At 48.9% G+C, this 23,945-nt stretch overlaps 1 protein-coding gene across 1 annotated transcript in view; it reads left to right on the forward strand.

The window, feature by feature from the left end:
• Window positions 1–294: 294 nt before the first annotated feature.
• The window catches only part of HIP1 (huntingtin interacting protein 1), a 133,532-nt gene continuing 109,881 nt past the window's right edge, over window positions 295–23,945 (forward strand). Inside the window, exon 1 of the mRNA XM_068968833.1 lies at window positions 295–414. Coding sequence (XP_068824934.1) covers window positions 295–414 — 120 coding nt within the window. The remainder of the gene's footprint in view (window positions 415–23,945) is intronic.

Consider the following 23,945-nt stretch of genomic DNA (forward strand, 5'->3'; position numbering starts at 1 on the left):
CCCGCCAGGGGCGGTGGAGGCCGGTGACCGACAGGCCTCCGGGCCCGTCCCGGCGCGCCTGACGGTCCGGAGCGCCCGGCAGGGTAGGGCCGGGGCGGGGGCTCTGGAGAGGGCGGGGGCGGACGGGGAAGCCTCTGGGCTGGGGCGGGGCCTCGGCAGAGTAGCAGCGCTCTCAGCCAATGGGAGGCGGGCGCCTTCCCGTTAGCGCCGGATCCCAGTGGATAGGGAGGGGCGGGCGGCGCCGTGGGGATCCCGGGGCGGCCGAGGGCCCCTGATTCGGCTCCGTGCGGCGACATGGACCGGATGGCCAGCTCCATGAAGCAGGTCCCCAACCCCCTGCCGAAGGTGCTGAGCCGGCGTGGGGTCGGCGCGGGGATGGAGGCGGCGGAGCGGGAGAGCTTTGAGCGGACTCAGGTGAGGACTGGGGCGGGGTGGGGGACACCCCGGGTCGTGCACGGCTGGGGCATCCCGCAGTGTCCTGGAGGGGACTCGAAGGGAGTAGGGATCTTGCAGGCCCAAGGAAGGACGGAGCAAGGGAGCATCTGGTGCGGTGGTCAAGGCGATCTGGGAAGGTCGGGGACCCCGGGGCCATCCCGGCTGGCCTGGGGGAGAGGGCAGGGCGGCTCCGAGCAGCTGGCACGATCCGCTCGGTGCGACCGACTGGAGCCGGTCCCGGCGGGGCAGGGCAGGGGTCACGGGGGCGGTGAGAGGGGAAGGAACGCGAAAAGGGGGCCGAATGGAAGGGGTGCCCCTAGCTGGGGAAGGTCCCTGGCGGGCGGGGGGCCCGCTGGGGGTCGCAAGTGTGGGGCAGAGAGTGGGGCGCTGAGTCGGGGATGTGAGGGTTGGGGCCCCCTGTACTCTCTGCTCGATCACTTCAGGACTGCGTTGACATTCCCCCGTCCCTAGCATCCCCTTCCTTGTGCCTCTAGCTTGGCTCACGCCAGCCCCCAGCTGTCGGCCTCGGAGGACCGGACTGAAGGGGTCCGAGCCGGGAGGAAGGAATGTAGGAAATGCGGTGTGTGGCCGAGTTTGGAAGATGACCGGGGGCTGGAGGAGGGGGCCGGCCCAAGGACAGAAACTGAGGGTCCTGGACCAGTGGCCCCGATTCTGGTCAAGTTGGGTTGTCCTGGGGTGCCCAGAACCCTGAATCGAGGTTTTTATTTCATCCCCCCAAATGTGCCTGACAGCTAATAGGCAGCCTGCCCTAAATTGTCCAGCCTGAGCAGGGCTAGGGGCCAAAATTCCTCACTGTCATCAACAAAAAGCCACAATCCATTTTTACCTCAGAGTTTTAATGCCTGGTGTATTGATTGGACTGAATAAAGCTGACATGTTTATGGTGTTCATCAGCTGGTTTGTATGCAAAATCCATTTCGAAGGGCACAGCACTTCTTTTAATCCCACTGCCAAAGTTGTATGGGCAAGTTTGTTCCTCACTCACGCTCACTCTTGCTCTCGGAGTGGAACCTTTGAAGAGCCAGGGGGCTTCCGCTGCCAGAAGCTGGTTCTCCTGTTCTGTTCTGCTCCCCACCGCCCTCCCCAAACTTAGTACCATGTGAGGGAAGGGCAGTGGGGTTTTAGATAAAGATTGTGAGGTCCTGATTGAGTGTTCCATGTAGGGAATCTTGCAAAGAAGGAAGCTTTTCATGAAAACCCAGGGGACTAATTCCTCTTCTTTTTCCAGGCACCTCTGGCCCTTCGCAGGTGTGTCCAGGTGGTGTAAAGTAGGCAGTGTCCCCTCCCTAGGTCATCATTCTACCCCACACGGGATGGGAGAGAAGGCTCTTTACTTCTCTCTCCCAGGGTCTGGCTGGGTTTAAGCTTTATTTTCTAATTCTGTGGATTGGACCCCAGAAAGGAAGGCAGATGCTTGTCTGCTATGGGCATTATGCCCTCGTCTAGCTGCCTGGGCACACAAGGCTTCTTGCTCCAGGAAACTGTGTAAATCTTTCTTGTAATGGACAAGGAAAATAAATGGTAATTCATTCCTTTTAGAGTTTCCGGTAAAAACTGGAGCAATAGAGAAATACACCTAAGAGTTTGACCCATTATAGTGATGGAAATTAGGTTTGTGAAAGTTTCTCTAGCTATCCAGGGCCGTCCCAACAAGGAGAGTCTAGGTCAGTGTTAGGCAGTATCTTACATTCTGTGGGACACTGATAATTGGCCAGATTTGAGCTAGCGGCTCGTGTGTGTGTGTGTGTAAGGGAGGTAGAATGAATCAGGAAAAGAGTTTCTGTGTTGTTGAAACTATTAGGGCAATAAGAGTGAAGAAAAGGAAAGAGAATAATTCTAAAACCTCACCTTAGTCAGTCTGCAAAAATGTGTATTGTTTAATGACTACTTACCCAATGTATGTGTGTGTTAGTCACTCAGTCATGTCTGAATCTTTGCAACCCCATGGACTGCAGCCTGCCAGGCTCCTCTGTCTACAGAATTCTCCAGGCAAGAATACTGGAATGGGTAGCCATTCACTTCTCCAGGAGATCTTCCCAACCCAGGGATCGATCCCGGGTCTCCCTCATTGCAGGCAGATTCTTTACAGTCTGAGCCATATGAACATGAGTTATAAAAAAAATTTAATGAGTTAAGAGACCATGAGAATCAGTGAAGGTAGACTGATGATTGTAACTAATTATGTTTGGCACTTTTCTGAGTACTTTATTATATCACCTTCTTTAATTTCAGTAAAGTACTGTGAGGTGATATTGACAAGGACCTATGGGGTGAGTATCAACCACATTTTATCTGGAGGAAATTGAGGCACAGAGAAGTTAAGTAACTTGCCCAAGGTCACACAACCTTTAACCACAGCTCTGTGTGGCCTCTGAGTACTGGGCTGAGCACTGGTATGGGAGCTGGAAGAGGCTGAAGTTTGATAGCCAGGCACATGGAGGGGCTGTGGTCCCAGGCAAGTTTTCCAACTTTTCTTAGCCTTGGGTTCCTTATTGCAAAATAAGGATACTACTTACCTCACAGGTTGGTTGTGGCAATGATGATTGCTATAATCTGAGGGGACCAGAAAAAAGGCCAAGTACTGGGGCAGGGTGTGATGAACTGTTCAGCAGAGGGACAGAAGTGTTCCTGGTTAATGCAGTGATTACCAGGAGTGATTGCTTAAAGTCCAGGCTGTCAGGGTGCGAAGCAGGTGGGAGCCCTCTGAGGTCTGAACCCCATCCTTCAGCCTGAGCCTGCACTTGCTGGGGAGAGCGAAGGGATGGGGCATACCAGGAGAAAAGGTATGGTCTGGAGGTGGATGTGAATGAGATTCATCAGTTAAGGTGGACAGAGCAGAATCGGCTCCTCCCACATCCAAACGCCTTGCACCTGCTCCCTGTCCTGTCCCCGCTTCCCTGTGACCCCCAGCACCCCGTGAACTTCCTGAGGGTGGGACAGTGTCTCACTCGAACTTCGGTCCTCATGTGCCTAGGGCTGGTGTTAGTGGTGAAGTGACTGTAGTCTTGGGTCCAAAGCGACGAGTTGGCCCCGGCCAGGATGCCTGGCATGGATGGGGAACTCAGCTCTGGGACACAGGGCACATCTGTGATTACTTGATGTTCTTTCTTAATGGCCCCCAGTTCCCTCCTGGTCCTGCCTTGTCTCTGCGCTCTCAGCCCGTGGCCCTGCCCCAGGCCCCTCCATGGACTCTGAGTTCCCTGCCTTCCTTCCGATCGGGTTTGCGCTCCAGCTGTCTGTGCCCTCAGACCAGACTTGTTTTCCCACCGGTTGTCAGCCTCTTCCAGGAAGCCTTCCCTCCTCAACTCTCCTGGGATCATCCTTATATTTCACGTGATCACTGTCCCTGCCAGCCCCCGGCTCCAGCTAGACCCCCGGTGTGCTGCCCACCCAGCCCATTACCAGCGCCCTTCAGGCTCTGGGGACATAAAAAGTAGATCTTGCCCTCAAAAAAGCTACAGTAATAATGATATGTGGCCTGGAGCACTTTATAGTTTGTAAGTTTTAGCACTGTTGGGGCTGCACTGTGGTGGGTGTTATCACCCTCATTGTGTGGATGAGAGCTTGGTAACTTGCCCAGGACTGCCAGTTGGTGAATGAAAGGGTCAGAATTCAAACCCAAGACTCTGGGTTCTAGGCCCTGGTTCTAGGTCTCAGGCCCTGTCCACCACACTGTCCGCGTGGAATGAATCAGGAGGGTTGCCACTCACAGACAAAATGTCCTGTCTCTATTTACTTAGCTGGAAAATGGTTTTCTCCATGGTTTGCTTGTTTTTTCAACATCCTCTTGGTGAGTACATACTGTGAAGGGGACACAGAGATGAGTAAGATAAAGAGACTGGCCCCAGAGGAGCTCATGAGTCAGCGGGGAGGTGGACCGGCCACAGCAGGCCTCCTCCAAGGGGGACAGAGGACCCACGGCGCTGGCAATGCTGGAGCCAGTAGCAGGGCAGGACCTGCTGCATCAGAGCCTGTATTTCAACCAGACACGGAAGTTTGAGCTGCTGCACTCTGTGGCAGCTGAGTGCTGGGATCAGAAGAGAGCACGAGGCTCTGGAAACACAGAGAAAGGGACAAACCCTTAGTCACGCTCTCTTGGATGGAGCCCACGACAGAGTGAAAGGTGCTAACCAATCATATAATGAGAAGAGCCAGGAGACAGAAACAGATATTTGTGAAGGGCTTGCTGGGTCCTAGGGACTTGCTAGGTGATTTATAGCCATTATCTTATTTGATAGCTCAGGCTCAGAGAGGCCAAGTGACTTTTCCAAGGTCACACAGCAAGCAAATAGACCAGCCAGGGCTTCAGAATCAGATGGCAAGGCCTCTTCTCCACATTTACATCATCTGCCGTCGTGAACATGATCTTCAGCAGATGCTCAGCCTTCAGTTCACCAGCTGAAAAATTTTAGGGTTGGGCTGGAGGGATCAGTGGTTCTCAGACCTGGCTACACCGAAATGGCTTCTAACATAAAAGATTCTGTATACTGTCCCCTGCTTGCTCCCTTAGTCAGTACTGAAAACTAGAAAGGATGCTGAGAGCTTTCTTTGGCTCCGTGGTTTTGTTCTCTTCTGGTTTCCTCCCAATGATGCTAATGAGAAAAGCCAGCATTGATCACACTTACTCTGTGCAAATGTAAAGGCCTTGCACAGACCTCCCCTTTTAATCGTTACAAAATACTTACAGATTATGAAGTGTTAGTCACTCAGTCACGTCCAACTCTTTTGCGGCCCCATGGACTATATAGCCTGCCAGGCTCCTCTGTCCATGAAATTCTCCAGGTAAGAATACTGGAGTGATTGCCATTCCCTTCTCCAGGGGAGTCTTCCCAACCCGGGGGGTGAACCTGGGGCTCCTGCATTGCAGCCAGATTCTTTACTGTCTGAGCCACCAGGACACCACCCTGTTTTATAGATGAGGCAGTTGAAGTTGAGAGGCTTAATAACCAGCTCAAGGCTCTGAAGTGAGTAAATGACAGAGCTGGGACTCAAAGCCAGGAAGACCGGCCCGCGAGCCTGGCTTTTCCGACTGCCGGCCCCGTGGCACTGCCTAGGCCCCTCTGGCTCCTGTCCGTCTTCCTCCCCTTGGGGAAACTTGGGATCCCCAAGGCTCTGTCCTCACCCCGCTTCTCTTTTACCTCCTGTCTACTTCCTCGCCCTCACTTCCATCTGATGGTTTCTGTTCTCACCCCCATGACACCGACTTCCTGGCCTGCGTGACCACTTCCCACTGGACGTCTGCTCCCTGATAAACCACTCATGCCCCAAACTCCACTTGGGCCTCCCCAGCCGGTGAACACCTGAGCCCCGCTCCCGTGACTCCCGTCATCTCCCAGGATCTGCCCGGAGCCCTCCCTGCCTCTTGCCCGCTCTGCCACACTGCATTCTGTGATGTTTCTCCAATCGCTGTCCCTGCCCTATTTCCTCTTGCCTGCATCTTTGTAATCCCATCCTTTCTGCCCCCTCAAAGAGCCTGATGACTGGTGGATTGTCCCTAATGCCCAGCACTGCCCGTGTAACTCGCTTTTTCCAAAAACCTGTGCTGGCTGCCCAGAGACCCTGCAGGGTGTGGTACCTTCAGGGTCCCTAATCCCTGTCCTCACAGAGCATCCTCCACCAGGCAGCTCCTGTGATCTGGTTCAGGTGTGCAGGGGCCATTCCCTACTGCATGTCTCTCCTGTTCATCTATGCTCACATCTTGGCTTCCTTTCCACACTGGAAGTTCTTTTTTCCTTTTTTCCCCAGTATTTATTTATTTATTTGGCTGTACCGAGTCTTAGTTTTGGCATGCGGGATCTTAGTTCCCCAACCAGAGATCGAACCAGGGCCCCCTGCTTTGGGAGTGTGGAATCTTAGCTACTGGACCAGCAGGGAAGTCCTAAGACTGGAAGCTCATGAGGGCAGGGTCTGAGTCTTAGCGGGCCCTTGCACGAGGCAGGCACTGGGGCCTGTTTGCCAAACATGTGAATGTACAACAGTCAGAGGATCTACAGCAGCCTGGGGCCGTAGGCAGGCCTCTGCTTGCAGAACGCTTTTCTTTGCACATCTTGGAGGTTCTCTCTCTGTCTCCTTCAGTTTCCCTAATGATTATATCTCACTAGATGCCTGCCCTGTGTGCCAGGTCTGGGCACCCAAGGTACCGTGGAAGTGCATCACTCAGCTCCTGAGAGCTTGGTTGGAGAATTCACTTAGGAAAGAGCCTGATGGGGCTGGAAACAGAATTAAGGCTCAAGGGTAATGATTTGAATTTCCATCAAGTTCAGACACTTGATAAACATTCCCAAACCATGGTCTTGGACTTCCTAGGGCTTCATTCTGCTTCAGGTCAGATCTTTCTGAGCTAGAAGAGGTTATCAGGAAGGGAGAGAAACTGGTCTGGTGTTCTGGGCCCCTGGACATGCCCAAGGGCAGTGGCCTCTGTGCAGGTGCTGGAGTTTGGGGCTGAGCATAAGAGATGTTAGGATGAGTATAAGAACAGGAAGTCTGGGGACATTAGGATGAATACAAGAATAGGAAGTCTGGGATGTTAGGATGAGTACAGGAACAGAAAGTCTGGCTCTGCCCCTGCATCTCATTGCAAAATGAGGAGGCTGGAAAAGATTTCTGAGGGTCCTTCCAGGTCTCAAATATTTCAGCTTTTAGAACGCCTGTAAGCAGCCTTTCACATTAAGATCACGACACTTGTTTCTTCTGAGCTGTCAACTGCTGTCTTGAAAGGGGTTCCCAAATGCCCCCTGTCTGTGGGATGGGGCTCCAGTACCAGTGATGTGGGGCTCACAAAAGGACGGTGCTGCTCCGTAGGAAGGGATGGGGTATGTCCGCGTGGTCCAGGAGAGAAGATTCCCGGCCCCACCTGGGCTCTGAAAGTGTTGCTCACTCTCAAGGCACTGGCGAGGCTCGTTTTATGCTCCCCATCTGCAGGCCCACTCTTTCCACTCCCTGGGACCAAGTGCGCGGGAGGCCTGGGCGGGGCGCGGGGTATAGCCTGGGGCGGCAGCACCACTGGCCAGTGGCCAGGCCTTCTCCTGCATCCAGAAGGGTTGACGGCCTGGAGAGGTGCCCACCTAGGAAAGGGAACTTGTCAGCCCCACCTCTTGGCAGGATGGTGACTGCTTCCTGTTTTCCTGTCTGGGCAGGCAGGGAGGAGCCCTGTTCCCGGCTGTGGGCAGTGAAGTTTGACGCTGCGGGGAGGGGGCTGGGGACCCAAGGTGTTGTCTGGCACAGCCCGTGGGGGAGAGAGCACGCATCTTCTTGGATCTGAAAGGCCGCCCTTTACTGCCACCTCTGCGATTAGTGCTCAGAGAGCCCAGGAAACTGGGCTATTCAGGAAGCCAGTGTGGCCAGTCACTTGTTTTAACCATCACTGTGTGAAGTTTTCAAAGTACGTTTACCAGTAACCTCTTTTCAGCCACAGAGCAACCAGGCAGTAGGTAATTTTGGTCAGTTCTCAGGCATGGACACTGAAGCCCGGAGAGCTTCTGTGGCTTGCCCAGGAGCACCCAGGAAGTGGCTAAGGAGCTGAGGCTGGAACCTGGTGGGTCTGATCTCAGATTGTACACTTTTTTTTCCAAGCCCCTAAAGCTGAAGCCTGGCCAAGATTGGTAACTTCAAAAAGGTACAGAGATTTTTTTTTTTTTTTTTTTACTCCCTAGATTTTTTTTCAATTGACTTATTTGGACATTTGAAATTCCTCCCAGAAGATGTTTTGCAACACATCACATCCCAAAGACAGAGGAGCCTGGTGGGCTACAGTCCATAGGGTCGCAAAGAGTTGGACATGATTGAGTGACTCAGCATAGCACAGCACAACTGTCAGATAGAGTAGGAAATGGCAACCCACTCCAGTATTCTTGCCTGGAGGATTCCACGGATAAAGGAGCCTGGTGGGCTACAGTCCATAGAGTCACAGAGGGTCGGACACAACTGAGCGCAGCACAGCATAGCAACTATCAGAAAAGCCTGTATCCAGAAGATGTTTAAAAAAAGGAAAACCAGAAAAGGACAACCCAATAGAGAAACAAGCAGGAGGAACTTCACAAAAGAGGATAAGCAAATGGCCAACAAACATATAAAAAGGTGTACAATTTTGTTAGTAAGCAGGGAGGTAAAAATTAAACTGAGATGTTGCTACATGTCCATCAGGATGAAAGAAATGAAAATGGGAAAAAAATTCACAGTGCCAAGTGTTGGCAAGCATGTGAAGCAATGCAAGCACTCGTGGACTGCTGATGGGGCTGGACACTGGTGCAGCTGTATTTCAAAACAGCTTGGTTGTCTCTCTAGTCAAAGCTATGGTTTTTCCAGTAGTCATGTATGGATGTGAGCATAGGACCATAAAGAAGGCTGAGCACTGAAGTACTGATTCTTTTGAATTGTGGTGCTGGAGAAGACTCTTGAGAGTCCCTTGCACTGCAAGGAGGTCCAACCAGTCCATCCTGGAAGAAATCAGACCTGAATATTCATTGGAAGGACTGATGCTGAAACTGAAGCTCCAGTGGCCACCTGATGTGAAGAGCCAACTCATTGGAAAAGACCCTGATGCTGGGAAGGATTGAAGGTGAAAGAAGACGGTGGTGGAGGATGAGATGGTTGGAGAGCATCACTGAGTCATGGACATGAGTCTGAGCCAATTCCGGGAGATAGTGAAGGACAGGGGAGCCTGCGAGAGAGTTGGACACCACTTAGTGACTGAACAACAGCAACGACATCAAAAATTAGCACACTCAGTAACTCGCCAAGTCCACAACAAGCAATATACCCAACAGAAATGTACCACGCACCAAAAGGTATTCATAGAAGAATATTTATTCGTAATCATGTTATGTAATAACCCCAAACTAGAAACAGCTCAAGAGCTTATCAGCAGTAGATGGATAAGTAAATTGTGATCTTGTCTGTCGTGGTGATACTACATAGCAGTGAAAATGAGCAAACTCTAGTTACCCTCAACAGCATGGGGGACTCTCTTTTTTCCTGATATAGACCATTTGTTTTGAAGTCTTTATTCGATTTGTCACAATATTGCTTTTGCTTTATGTTTTGTTTTTTGGCTGTGAGGCATATGGGATCTTAGCTCCCCAACCAGGAATCGAACCTGCACCCCTTACATTGGAAGACGAAGTCTTAACCACTGGACCACCAGGATTAAGTCACAACATGACTCTTACAAACATAATGTTGGGGGTGGGGGAAGAGACAGACTCTCAAAGGACAGCTGTGAAGACTTCCATTTATATTAAGTTCAAAAAACAGGCAAAGCAAAACTGGGACTTAGGAGTACTTGCATAGATGATAAAACTGTAAAGAAAAAAGGGACTGATTATTCTAAGAGCCCAGATAAAGGTCACCTTTGAGTGCAGGAGAGGTGAGTGAGGGGGAGGGTGTTCAGAACAGGGGCGCTTCTGTGGTCCTGCCATCCATCTGTGTACTGGCCTGGATGGTGGTTTATGATAATTCATTAAGCTGTGCTTTTTCGCTTCATGCAGTTCTCTCTATTTATATATTTCAGAATACAAAAGATTATAAAAAGCCTCTTTCCAGGGAGTAGGAGACTGTCTTGCGGAGGCTAAGTAAGAACCTGCCATTTAGATATCCACCCACCCTTTGAGGTCTCTCTCAAACACAGCCTCCCCCGTGAAAGTGCCTCTGATGCTGCCCTGGAGCTGGGAAGTGTTTGATTTATGAATCATGCGTCTACAAGCTGCACACTCCGAGCGCTGCTGTAACACGGAGTGGGGCGGGTGACACCTGTCATTAGGCCACGCTTAGCATGGTGCCCTCGGCTCCCGTTGACGTGTGTCTTGTGTCTCCCTTCCTCAGTGGCAGACAGGTACTCATTCCTCACTCATCTTTTGGTGAGTTGCCCCAGTGTCTCGCAGAAGGCTTTACACCAGCCCCAGCTCAGGATGTCTGTTAAATACGAAATATATTAGAGAGAAGTTCTCTAAGGAGAGAATGAGAGAAGAAACCATGTCTCTAAGCTCAAAAGAAAGCACATTTGAATAAACCAAAGACCCAGATGGTAGGCACAGAACCTCAGACTTGGCTCCTTCTCCAAAGATTTAGATCAAGCCAGACATGATGGAGGAGAAGAGGAGGAGAGGAGGGCATCAGAGGATGAGATGGCTGGATGGCATCACCAGTGCAGTGGACATGAACTTGGACAAACTTCCGGAGATGATGGGGGACAGAGAGGCCTGGCGTGCTGTGGTCCAGAGGGTCGCAAAGAGTCGGACACGACAGGGCTACTGAACAACAACAACGAGGCGTGATGAGCCACTCTGAGAATCTGGGAGCTTGAGGATTGTCACCTGGGAACATGGCAGAAATGCTGACCTTCTGTCAGTGGTTCTTTTGGGGTCTCTGTCTGGCTGCGGGGTCCCTGGGGCCAGCCCCTGGTGACTTTGCTCTGTGTTAGGCTGCCACGTGGCCCCTCTCCCATACTGGCCTGGATGCATATACCTTCTCTGGTGTTCCTTGGATCTGGCTTAACTGATGCTATATTCTTCCCTCTCATTTCCCATAATCCATCAGAAAGATACACAGGCGTGAGTGCTGTGGTTTCCTCTCTGAGCAAGATCAGCTTCCCCTGGAGTCACAGGTGAGCCCAGGGCTCTCCCTCTCCAGGGTTGGCATATGTGTGCTCAGCTGCTCAATCATGTTCAACCCTTTGCGACCCCATGGACTGTAGCCCACCAGGCTCCTCTGTCCCTGGGATTCTCCAGGCAAGAATACTGGAGTGGGTTGCCGTTTCTTACTCCAGGGGATCTTCCTGACCCAGGGATTGAACCCACATCTTTCGGGTCTCCTGCATTGGCGGCAGGTTCTTTACCACTTGAGCCATCTGGGAAGTTTCAAAAAAAATATACGTTGAGTGCCTTTTCTTTGTCGGCTAAGTTCCTGGTGCAGCGTCTGGCCCTGAGCAACTCTCTGTACAGGTTTGTGGAATGAAGGATAAAATCTTTTTGGTGAAGGACTGAGTGAGCATCAGCCATTTTTGGTCCCAGTTCTGAACTGTGAACCCTGATTTACAGTCCCTGAATCTGGGATCACGTGAGCATAATTGGAGCCACCCAGAGGGACCCTGGAAACCCCGTCCCTTTGATGTAACTGTGGGTGGTCCTTGGGGACTTCCTATTGATTGTCATCTCCCTGACTCATGCTTGGAAGTGACTTGCCATCTCCTGCTTCCCTTGAGACCCTTATTCCAGGATGGGACCTCCCTGTGCAGCCGAGGCCCTGTTACTGCTCAGAAAAATCCAACACAAGCAATGAAAAAAGAAAGAAGGAAGGAAGGGAAGGAAAAGCCAGTCCATCCAAACCTGGACTCTACCTCCTGCCACAGACCTGCTCAGTCTTTTTTGTTCTCAGCTTCAGGGAACCTCAGTTTACAAACCATCCCAGGCCGTTCCACTTGGAATTGTCCCACTCATTCTAAGAGACCCCTCTCTTCTGCCTGGACCTCTACAGCTAGTCATCGAGTCCTGCTGTTCTTGTCTCCTTGACTGCATCTCACATCACCCCGACTTCTCCGCCACCGCCTCTGCCTGAGTTCAGGCCTTCATCTCAAGACTTAGCTATTTATTGCACGGCCCACCTGGCCCTCCTGCCCTCCAGTCTTAACCCTCATAAGTTCTGCCCTTGCCTTAGCTGCCAGAGTTTGGTTTTAAGAGGTCAAAGTGTTTATATCACTCCAGATTTTAAAAACCTCTGTTATGCGTAGCTCTAAGCTGAAACCCAAGCTCGTTGGCATGACACAGAGCCAGGCTTTGCCAGCCTTAATGTCCAGCCACCGCCGCCCACACTTCCTGTAGCCCAGCGCCACCAAGCACCTTAGAGTGCTCCCAGCATGACCCACGGCTTCTCCGCTCCTGGTTTTTCCAGGCGGCAGCCTTCTCTTCTGCCCAGAACGCCTCTCCCATTTTATCCACCTGCCAAACTCTTTCCATCTGGTCAGTCCCACCTTCGTGGCCACTCCTGTGGAAAGTCCCCCCTCCCTTCTCCAGGCAGATTTAGTGAATGGTATTTCTGTCTGTTGGGCTTCCCAGGTGGCAGTAGTGGTAAATACCCACCTGCCAATGCAGGCGATACAAGAGACGCAAGTTCAGTCCCTGGGTTGGGAAGATCCCTTGGAGGAGAGCATGGCAACCCACTCCAGTATTGTTGCCTGGAGAATCCCTCGGACAGAGGAGCCTGGTGGGTCACCAAGAGTCGGACACAACTGAAGCAACTTAGCACGTATACACTTCTGTCTGTTCTGTGTTAACATGTTTGTCTGGGGGTCTGTCCCACATTGGGACCGTGAGCTCCCCTATAGCTTAGCCTGTTCTGTAGGCCTCTGCACCCCATGCACAGGATTCAGCACCCAGAAGGACCTTGGGAGATGTTTATTGAGTGAACTAATGATGCATCTTAAGGACCTGATTGTGTTTGATTGTTGCTGCAACAGAAGAGGGAAGGGGCCCAATTCTCACCCAGGGCAGGTGCTCCCCACCAAGTGAATGCATTTGATCTGTGTCATGTTGACCTAAAACGAAAGTTTTGGCAACACTGGTAGGATAACTGTGAGCATGTTTTAGGAGAGGAGACTTCAGTGGGAGGGACAGAGGTGGTTCTACGTGCAGCCACAGTACACGCCTGGATGGGAACTAGGAGCCAGGATTCCTGGTTTATGTTCTACTGGCCGGCTGACTGGCGTTCCTTCTGCATCTCAGAAATGTGATGTAGCAGGTAGAGAATGCCCCCACCATCAACATAGCCATATCTTCTGTTACATGGCAAAAAGGGACCCTGCAGATATAATTAAGGACCTCAAGATATGGAGAGAAGGGACTTTCCTAGCTATTCAGTGGTCAAGACTCCCTTTTTCTAATGTAGGGGGGAAGGGTTCAATCCCTAGTCAGGGAACTAAGATCCAACATACTGCATGGCATGGCCAAAAAAAAAAAAAAAAAAAACAGAGGAGCCTGGAGTGTCCAAGTGGACCAGTCTGATCACATGCCCTTAAAAGCAGAGAACCTTCTCTGACTGCCAAGTGGAAGGGAGACATGGCAGAAGGGAAAGCCAGAGGAATTCCAAATGGGAGAAGGATTCAACTTGCCACTGCTGGCTTTGAGTGGGAGGGGCCCACGTGCAAGGGCCCAAGGGACCCTCTAGGAGCTCAGAGTGGCCCCTGGCTGACACAGCAAGGACGCGGGGACCTCAGGTCTTAAACAGCAAGGAATTGGATCCTACCAACTACCGGAATAACCTTCAAAGCAAAATTTCCCCAGAGCTCCCTGTAAGGAATGTAGCCCTGCTGACACCTTGATTTTTAGCCCAGTGAGATCTTACTGGCCTTCTGACCTACAGAACTGTGAGATGATAAACGGGTGTGGTTTTTAGCTGCTCAGTTTGTGATAATTTTTTTATGGCAGCGATAAAAGCTAATCCAAGATGGTATTAATAACAGGTAACTCGTGCCCTACAGCAAGAAGCCCAGTGGAACCCAAACAGGCCACCCTTTTAAACCTACAGGGACACTTATTTCATCCGTGCTTTCTGTGGCCATAGAGAAAACTTTGGATTTCCACTTGGCACTTATTCACAGACATTTTCTCCTGGAAAAACAATTCAGCAGCCTGTTCAAAACATTCTTTCCTGCCGGGCCATGGAGTTCTCTGGTGCAGTTCCAGGTTTGAAGATCATAGGTGTAAGTTACTTAACTTAAAAATTTTTTTTTTGTTTTTGATCAAGTAAGTGCTGTGCTATTAAAAAAAAAACAAAAAACAAAAACCCAGGTGGGAAATCCCAGAGTTACTATAGGATCCTGATGGTGTCTGCACTCGAGGGAGCTGACTGAAAGTCAGGAAGCACAGGCGGGAATAAATGCAGGGCTTCCTTCAGGGTGGGCCTGCCCTGTTCTGAGACTTACCTAGGTTCACTGGTGGTCTGGAATGTTCCCGAAACTTTGGGCTTAGTCCCTGATGGCTCAGCAGGTAAAGAATCAGCCTGCAGTGCAGGAGACACAGGTTTTGATCCCTGGGTCAGGAAGATCCCCTGGAGGAGGAAATGGCAACCCACTCCAGTATTCTTGCCTGGGAAATCCCATGGACAGAGGAGCCTAGTGGTCTATAGTATCCAAGGGGTCGCAAAGAGTCAGACATGACTGAGCACAGGGCCCATTGTAGCAAAGTTAATCTCTTCATTTTGATGATTTTTTCCTAGGGTTATATAAGATGTTAGTTAATATAAGGGGAAGCCAGGCAAAGATGTACGGGAACTCTGTACTATTTTTTGCAATTCTTCTGAAAGTCTAAAATTATCTCAAACTAAAATGTTAAAAAAAAAAAAAAAAGAATGGCATGTTGCTTGGCAAACGTTAGTCAGGGCTGAGTAAATGTACATTCCGCTGCTCCCTTGGGTCATCATGGGGACCCTGGAGACCCCACAGACGTAGGGATGGGACAGTGGGGTTTGAGGAGGGAAAGCGTGGAAAGTCTGGGCTGCATCAGGGGAGGCAGCAGGGTGGGGTGGCTTCTCCAAAGAAGACCTGCTCTGAGCTCCCCCCGCCCCCGGCCCGGCCGAGGTCTCAGAGGGAGAAATGGCCGTGGAGGACTTTGTGGTTTCGCAGACACACTGCTTCCAGCCTCTACCTGCTGCAGTCAGACAAGCTTAGCTCCAGTTCCAGCTTGGTTACTTATCATGGGAAGGGGGCGAGGCTTGGGAAAGCTCCCAGTCCATGGGATAATGTACTGACATCTGGGCTCAGTGAGGGATTTGAATGAGAGGGCTCAGAGCAGTAGCCAGTGCCCGTGGTGGCTTCCCCTCCTGTGAAACCTTCTCAATTGGCCCCCACGGAAGTGCCCATCACCCTGCAGGTCCCCCTCAGCAGTTGCTTTGTGCCCTTCCAAGGACCCTCTCTAGGGATGCCCTTCCGAGTCTTGTGGTTTGTATGTCTTGTTGGCCCATGACTTAGAGCTTTTGCAAACCATAGGGTTTGCCTATAGGGAAATGCACAAATCAGTGGGTGAGCGAGTGAATGAACGGGTGAACAAGTGAGTAAGTGAATGAGTGAACCAGTGAACGAGTGAAATGGGTGAGTGAATGAGTGAGTAAATGGTTGAGTGAATGAGTGAGTAAACAGATCTCCCTCCTGCCCCTCTGAAAGAGGACAGTATTTACTATATATGATTATTGGCCCAAATGCTTGCCTGGTGTCAGGCTGTCCTCTGGGATGACTCTGGGAGTGTTCAGATAAAGCACCCTTTTATTAGGCTTTTTCTCCCTCTCTCTTGGATGCCAGTCACCTCTCCAGAAAAAGCAGTCAGCTTCTTTCTTACCCTGTTTGAACATCTCCAGCTCTGACGCTGTTTGTCAGTCAGTGCTTTGGAATTCTCTAGGCCCCTCTCCTTGTTGCTGAGAACTTTTTGCCACAGGAAATCAGGCTCATTTTAAGGGCCAAACAGTCACTAAATATAGCCTCCTGGCATAGATATTTAAAGAGCTGTGTTGGTGATGTTATGTCTGAACAAAGAAGAAGGAGAAAATAACTTTTCTTTTCTTGATAGAAAAGTGAAGTTATACCAGATTTTCTGTGAGTCCGCAGGGAGCCGAGTGCCCTGGGTGGTGTCAGTGTCTTAATTATGGAATCGCCAGCTTAGGGCTTGGGGTTTAGACTTCTGTGGCCAGCCAGCCATTTCTTGATAATTCCTTCTCATCTCCATTTAAAAATACCTTCTGCCCTGGTAAATTACCTCGGACAAGTGTGACCTCCCTGCCACGCCCAGGGGCAGGGAGCGGGCAGTGCACAGGGAGGTGTGAGAGATGCTCTGCCCGCCCCAACTCCACCCCCCGGGACTGCAGGGAGCCCAAGCAGAGAGCCCACCCGAGTGCTGGTTGACCGGCAGGGGACAGAAGTGGAAAGAGTGGGATGGGGCCCTGGGATCTTGGTGAAAAGCAGAGTTCAGAGAACGCTTCCTGCCTCAGAGAAAGGTCTGGACTGAAATTCCACTCACACTGGTCGGGTCCCCGATGGCATGGGCGTGGGGCTTCCGTGGGGGCTAACTGCATCCCACCTCTTCTTTCTCTGGCTTCCACCTTGGACTCATCGGGTGGTCAGGATAATATCAAGAGTATAAAGCTTCAGCGGTGATGCTTTGTTTTTTTGTTTGGTTTGGTTTTGCAAATGTTCCTTTTGGAATATATAAACAGAACTATTCTGGGAAGTTCTTCTGAACTTACACCTCTTTCTGTAAGAAGCTCTGTGCAGTGGGCTGTCATAGTCTTTATATGTGTGAAGATGCCTGTATTTCACCATCCTTTCCCCCCCATCCTGTTATAACCGAGATTTTATCAATATGTACCTGTTTGGTGGTCAGTACACAAACATCAGTTCCTAGGCTAGTATTAAAAAGCCTACACAATGGAGCTACCAAACTGCCAAAGAATTACTCAGCCTCTGTTCCAGCTTAAAATTTAGAAACTCTTTATTCATAAGTAGAGGACACCAGAGCTCAGAATCTTCAAATATTGCTAACTTGTAAGCCTTTTGTGAGGAATGTCCTGATAACACAGGATATGATGTCTTACACATTCTATCCACAGCACATTAACAGGTTTGGGGAAATTCCAGACCTTCTCCTGCATGATATTGCCACAGAGAGTGTGCAGTTCTGATAAGGAGACAAAAAGACCGTATAGAAGACACAGAGGTGATATAGTAGGGAAAAACACAATTATGAAAAATGGATCATTTAAATGACTGTCATTTGGGCTGTGTGTATTTCAGGGGATTTGAATAATGCCCTTCACAGTCTATGGAATGTTAAGTTTACATCTAACAAACCTCCCAACATTCCACTAATTTCTGGTCTTGCTGAGATTAACCAGCATACAAATTTTACCTCTTAAAAAGGCGGTTGCACCTTTGTATTTACAGATGTATTTAGGACTCTCTCAGTGGTCCAGTGGCTAAGACTCTGTGCTGCCGGTGCAGGGGGCCTGGATTTGATCTCTGGTCAGGAAACTAGATCCCACATGCCACAGCTACTAAGAGTTTGCATACTGCAACTAAAAAGATCCAGCTGCAATGAAGATCAAAAGTGCATGCTGCAGCTAAGGCCCAGTGCAGCCAAATAAATAAATATGAAAGAAAGATGTATTCAAATGAGGGATATGGTGGGATTCCAAGCTTCTTAAAACTATGTTTCTAGAATTCCAGAAAACTTGCCATTTCTACAATAGTTACACAACTTGCTTCTTGGAGTTGCAGGAGAAAGGTTTGTAAGAACCATCACTAACACTGGTCTAAGACGGCCTTGTTTCCCACCACTTTGGAGCCTGAAATATCTTCATTTTTAGATTCTGGCTCTGCTGTTAAGTTTCCTTTAGTCTCTACTTGATGATCCTCCTCTGCCCATTTTCTTTTGCTTCCTTTTCCTCTTTTGTTGAGACTTTTTTAGCCAGAAGATTTATCCTTTCCTATAGCCTTTTTTTTTGCCTAAGATTCCATTTTTTTCCAAAGCCAGCTTAGGTGACTATTTGCTGGTATTTTGGGTGTTTCTTCTTAGTGCCCATTCGGCAGAATTGGCTTTTGTTCTTGTTATCTTGGCCACAAGCAGTGACTGTGGACACAGTGGGGCAGGGGTGCAGTGCCAGATACCTGTGGGTGCCCTGCAGAGACATTCCCAAAGCCAGGAGCCTGATCATTCCTCCTCCTGCTACCTGAGCTGCTGGGATACAAGATGGAATAACAGATGGAACAGGATTAGGTTAGTTATTTTTCTTCAGCGCTCAAGCTGCTAGTCTGTTGTCTTCAGACAGTTATCCTAATTGTCAATCCCTTGTATAATCTCCCTTTTCTCTCTGACAGCTTTCAAGATTCTTTCTTTTTAATGTGGTACACTCTGTACACTGGTGTTTTAGCTTATTGTTCTTGGGGCTTGTGTTAGCTTTTACTCTAATTCTGGAAGTCTTAGCCATTATCTCTCGGAGATTTTTGCCTCTGACTTTTTTCCTTTATTCTCCCTTTTGCAACTCTTATTAAATGCATTGTGGAGCTTATTGTTCTGCTTGCCATTTTATTTCATCTCTCATGTATATTTCCTGTCTATTTTTCTGTGTTTTCACTCCAGGTGATTTTCTCAGTTTCATCTTCCCATTCACTAACTCTCTCTTTAGTTGTGTTTAAACATACCCTGATTTCTAGAACTTCTATTTAGTTATTAAAATTCACTTGCTTGGGACTTCCCTGGTGGTCCAGTGGTTAAGACTTCACCTTCCAGCACAGGAGGTGCAGGTTCAATCCTTGGTCAGGGAGCTAAGGCCTCAGGTTCCTCTTCGGAATTCTCTTCAGAGTTCCCGCCTGGAATTTCCCAGAAAGGAACGCTGGAGGTAGAATCAAAGATCAGTGTCCCAGGGACTTCCCAGGTTGCCCAGTGGTTAAGACTCTTTGCTTCCACTGAAGGGGCCTGGGTTTGATCCCGGGTCAGGCAACTAGATCCCATGTTGCAGCTAAGATTCACATGCCGCAACTAAAGACCCCGCATGCTGCAACAAGGATCGAAGACCCCACCTGTTGCAACTAAGACCCAGAGCAGCCAAATAAATAAATGAATAAATATTAAAACAGAAAACAAAAACAGAAAGATCTGTGTGCCAGGGACTTCCCTGCTGGTCCAGTGGTTAAGATTTCATGCTTCCACTGCAGGGAGCATGGGTTGGATCCCTGGTCGGAGAGCTAAGATCCCACAAGCCTGACGTGGCCAAAAAAAAAAAAAAAAAAAAATCAGTGTCCCAGTTTTGGCTGCAAGTCATACTCCCTGTATGATCTTGGGCGAGTTACATCTCTATAAAGTGAAGACCATTGTACCAGTTAGCGTAAATAAAATGTACAAGAACAAAATGTGAATATTGACACAGCTCTGGGAGGGTCGATGGCAGTCATTCTCATTTAGGGGTAAAAGTTTGCATGTTTCAGTGAAGTGCCACGTGGGTGCTCCAGGGTCATGAAGCCCTGTGAGACTTTTCTCACCCTCTTCTTATTGGTGTCCTTCCTACATCATTTTTTGTCTCTGCTGTGGGTGTACAGGTGGTAAGCATCATGTCTGTCAGCCAATAAATTTATTTTTGAGGGCTTGCTGTATGTGACACAGAGAAGGCAATGGCACGCTACTCCAGTACTCTTGCCTGAAAAATCCCATGGACGGAGGAGCCTGGAAGGCTGCAGTCCATGGGGTCGCTGAGGGTCGGACACGACTGAGCAACTTCACTTCACTTTCACTTTCTATGTGACAGATGTAAAAACCAGATTCTGCCCTTGTGGAGGCTCTGCCCGGTCCCTGGAGGGACAGGGGCCCTGTTCTCTTTGGCTGGTTCTCCAGAGTTCCATCAGAGCTTTGACTGCGTGGGTTAGTTGCAATGCCTGCCAAGAAGATCTGCCCGGCAGCCTTCATCACTCAGCAGATAAGGTTTCCTAAGCGCCTGCAGTGCCAGGCGCCAGGAGTCAGGCATGAATCAGACTTGATTGCTGAGTTCAAGTTGCTCCTAGACCCCAGGAAGAACGACGGGGGAGCTGACCGGTCACCGCAGTCTGCTAGCCACGGAAGCAGAGGATGCTAGGAAGGGTGGGAAGAGCCCAGTGAGCAGGATTAACTGTCTGAAGTTGCTTATTAAAGAGCCCAGCATGGCTCTAAACCTGACAGCTGGAGAAGAGTAGGAAGCCCTGAGCAGACTGGAGGAGCGGGGAGCCCTCGGGGGCAGGTGGGCCTGGAGGAAGGCTTTGGAACACTCGGGTGGGGTAGCTGAGGGGAAGAGGGCGGAGGAAGCATGCGTGAACAGGGACTACTGCAGGCAGAGGCCGCAGACTGGCGGCCCAAGGGCTGGATTCCTTTGTGGGCTTGTTTTATTTGGCCTGCACAGTGATTTTTTTTTTTTTTTTCCAATGGAACTCAGTGTCTTTACACAGAGAATACACTCTTTCCTTCACTGCCATCCTTACCATTCCTCATTTTCATCACTGGCCTATCTGAACACATTTATGGAATGAGCCTAGACCCCTGCCCTGCCCTGGTCACTGAAAACCCAGAAGAATCAATGGAAAAGAGTCTCCATATAAGGAATACAAGTGTTGGGAGTGAGATTATAAAAATCAACAATATATTGACCTATATATCAGCAGCCAGCTTGAAACTATACCACAGAACAGATCCTAGTCAGTGTAGCAGCAAGACCATAAGATGCCCCTGTAAGAATCTGTGAGGGGCTTCCGTGCTCCCAGTGTGGGGGCCCATGCTCCATCCCTGGTCAGGGAGCTGATCCCACGTGCCTTAACTAGGCATCCCGAATGCTGCAACTAAGACCCGACACAACCAAATAAGTGTTTTTCAATAAGAGATTCTGTGAAATCTCTACTCCTTCACTTACACTGACTGAGTGTCTGCTGTGTATTTTATTTTAAATTTAAAATTTTACTTAATTTTTGAAGAGAGAATATACTTACTTGGTTAAAAAAAAGCTAAAAGGCTCCTTCCTGTTCCTGTCCCCCGATTGTCGAGTCCCTGCTCAACTCGAAGCGAGAGAACCACTCACTGATTCCTTTCTGGGTCCATTGAAATATTTTATTTTTATATATAAGCAAATATACATATAGTGGAATATTACCCTCTTCCCCACTATTAACACAAATGATAGTTCAGAATCTTGCTTTTTCAGGAACTTCTCTGGTGGTCCAGTGGCTAAGACTCCAGGTTCCCAGTGCAGGGGGCCTCGGTTCAACCCCTGGTCAGCAAATGAGATCCCACATGCCACAGCTAAGAGTTTGTATTAGTTAAGTTAAAGTTGCTCAGTCATGTCTGACTCTTTGCGACCCCATGGACTGTAGCCCTCCAGGGGGTCTTCCCAACCCAGGGATTGAACCCAGTTCTCCCACACTGCAGGCAGATTCTTTACCATCCAAGCCACCAGGGAAGCCCAAAAATACTCAAATGGGTAGCCTGTCCCTTCTCCAGGGGAATCTTCCAGACCCAGGAATCAAACCAGGGTCTCTTGCATGGCAGACGGATTCTTTACCAACTGAGCCACCAGGGAAGCCCACGAGTTTGCATGATGCAAGAAAAAGACCCTGCATGCCCCAACTAAAAAGATCTCACATGCTGCAACTGAGATCCGATGCAGCCAAATAAATAAATATATGTATATATTTTTAAAGAATCTTATTCACTTAACCGTCTTGGCAGTCTTTATATGCCAGCAGATAAAAGGTTTCCTCGTTCTTTTGTTCAATATCAATACAAATGCTGATTTGAGATAAGACAATTAACTCTAGAATAAAACTGCTTGGATTTGAACCTGGTTCTGTCTTTATGACCTATGACCTCATTGTCTCTCTATGCCACACCTTTTTTTTTCCCCATGTGTAAATGGAAATGATAGGTACCAACTCAAACTGATGCAAGAATTTAGTGAGATGATGCTTGTAAAAAGACTTAGAATAATGCCTGGCATCGAGTGAACCCCCCCAAATATCAGCTGCTTTTCTTATTCTTCTTAAAGTGATGGAACGACACACACAGGGTAAGGTAAAGGAATATGGAGTGACTTGGGGGGTGGTATTTGAGATAGAGGGGTCCTGTTGAAAATTATAAGACTTTACTGAGAGATAGAAAGCAGATGAGTTAATGGAGAGACGTACTTTCTTTCTAGATGGAAACGATGAACTTTGTAGAAATGTCAGCTCTTCCTAGTATAATTTATATTTGTCCTATTTGTAACCAAAGGGCTTCCCTGGGGGCTCAGTGGTAAAGAATCCACCAGCCAATGCAAGAGATGCGGGTTCAATCTCTGGGTCGGAAAGATCCTCTGAAGGAGGAAATGGCAACCCACTCCAGTATTCTTGCCTGGGAAATCCCATAGACAGAGGAGCCTGGCGGGCTACAGTCCAAAGGGTAGCAAAGTTGACTCGGCCTTGTTGACTGAGCGACTAAGCATGTGTTTGTAAGCAAAACCACAGTAGAATTTATTTTGGAACCTAAGTTTTTCCAAAATTTATCAGGAAGTATAAACGAGAGGAATGTTAAAATTTTGAAAAAGATTGTGGTGGGGAGAAACTTTCCTTATGAAATACCAAAACCCATTTAAATGATTAAAACAGTGACTTCCTCATTTAAGAATAAGTAGATTGGGACTTCCTTGGTGGTCCAGTGGATAAGACTCTCTGCTCCCAAGGCTGGGGCCCCGGGTTCTGTCCCTGATCAGGGAACTAGATCCCACATACTGCAACTAAAGAACCCGCATACTACAATGAAGAAGGGTCCTGCATGCCACAGCTAAGACCCAGTGCAGCCAAATAAATATTTTTTTAAGCAAAGGAAGTATAGATCAGTAGAATAAATAAATAGGGTAAATAGTCTAGAAACATACTTTATACACATGTAAGTTAATTATATGTCAAAGGTGACCTCACACATCAATAGGAATGGAAAGATTACTTGATAAATTAGGTGGGGCTCATTTGGTTAGCTGTTGGGGAGAAGAGGATGTTTTCAGTTCTCACCTCCAGCTGCAGGCCTGTATAAATTCCAGACAGATAAAATGGTTAAATTTGAGGGGGAAGAAAATCAAACCTTTAGAAAAACACTTGGAGAAGGTCGAAGGAAGTTTGGAGTAGAGGCACTTGAAGTTTCAAAGCCATCAAAAATATCCCAGTGAGGATGGGAGCGGAGTCTAGGGGAGAATGGATACATGTGTATGTCTGGCTGAATCCCTTCTCTGTTCACCTGAAATTGTCACAAGGTTGTTAACTGGCTGTATTCCAATACAAAATAAAAAGTTTTTTTTTTTTACAAAAGTCACAATGAAAACAATGTGAATTTATACGATCACAAGAAGTTGAGGGTTCTGTTTTGGTTTTCCAGGTTGGCTGTTACAAAGTGCCATGTACCAGGCGGCTTAAAACAACAGAAATCTATTTTCCCACTGTTCTGGAGGCTAGAAGTCCCAAATCAAGCTGTTGGCAAGGCCACGCTCCCTTTGAAATCTACGGGAAGAAGTCCTTCCTTGCCTCCTGTTAGTTTATGGTGTTCGCACTCCGTGTTATTCTGTGGTTTGTAGGCAGATTGCTCCCACCTCTGTCTCCCTGTGGGCCTCTGCGTCTCTCTCTTCTTATAAGGACACTAGTCATCTTGGGTTAAGGACCCGCCCTTAACCAGTGTGATCTCATCTCGACTGAGCAACAACCCTTTTTCCATACAAGGTCCCATTCTGAGGTACTGGGGTTTAAGACCTCAACACAGCTCTTTGAGGGGCCGTCATTTTATCACTGGCTTCATGCATCAGGGCACAACAGGGAACTTCAGCTAAAGTAGTGGAGTGGCCTTCATCTCTCAAGACTTACTGCAATACTAGTGAAAACAAGAATGATAAAGGCCCACCAAGACAAAGGATGAGAAAGGGATACTAGGCAATGAGATACGTAACACAGTTTATGAAGAATTGGAGAGACGGTAACAAGA

This window comes from Capricornis sumatraensis, chromosome 3 (assembly GCF_032405125.1).
Source record: "Capricornis sumatraensis isolate serow.1 chromosome 3, serow.2, whole genome shotgun sequence".
Taxonomy (NCBI): domain Eukaryota; kingdom Metazoa; phylum Chordata; class Mammalia; order Artiodactyla; family Bovidae; genus Capricornis; species Capricornis sumatraensis.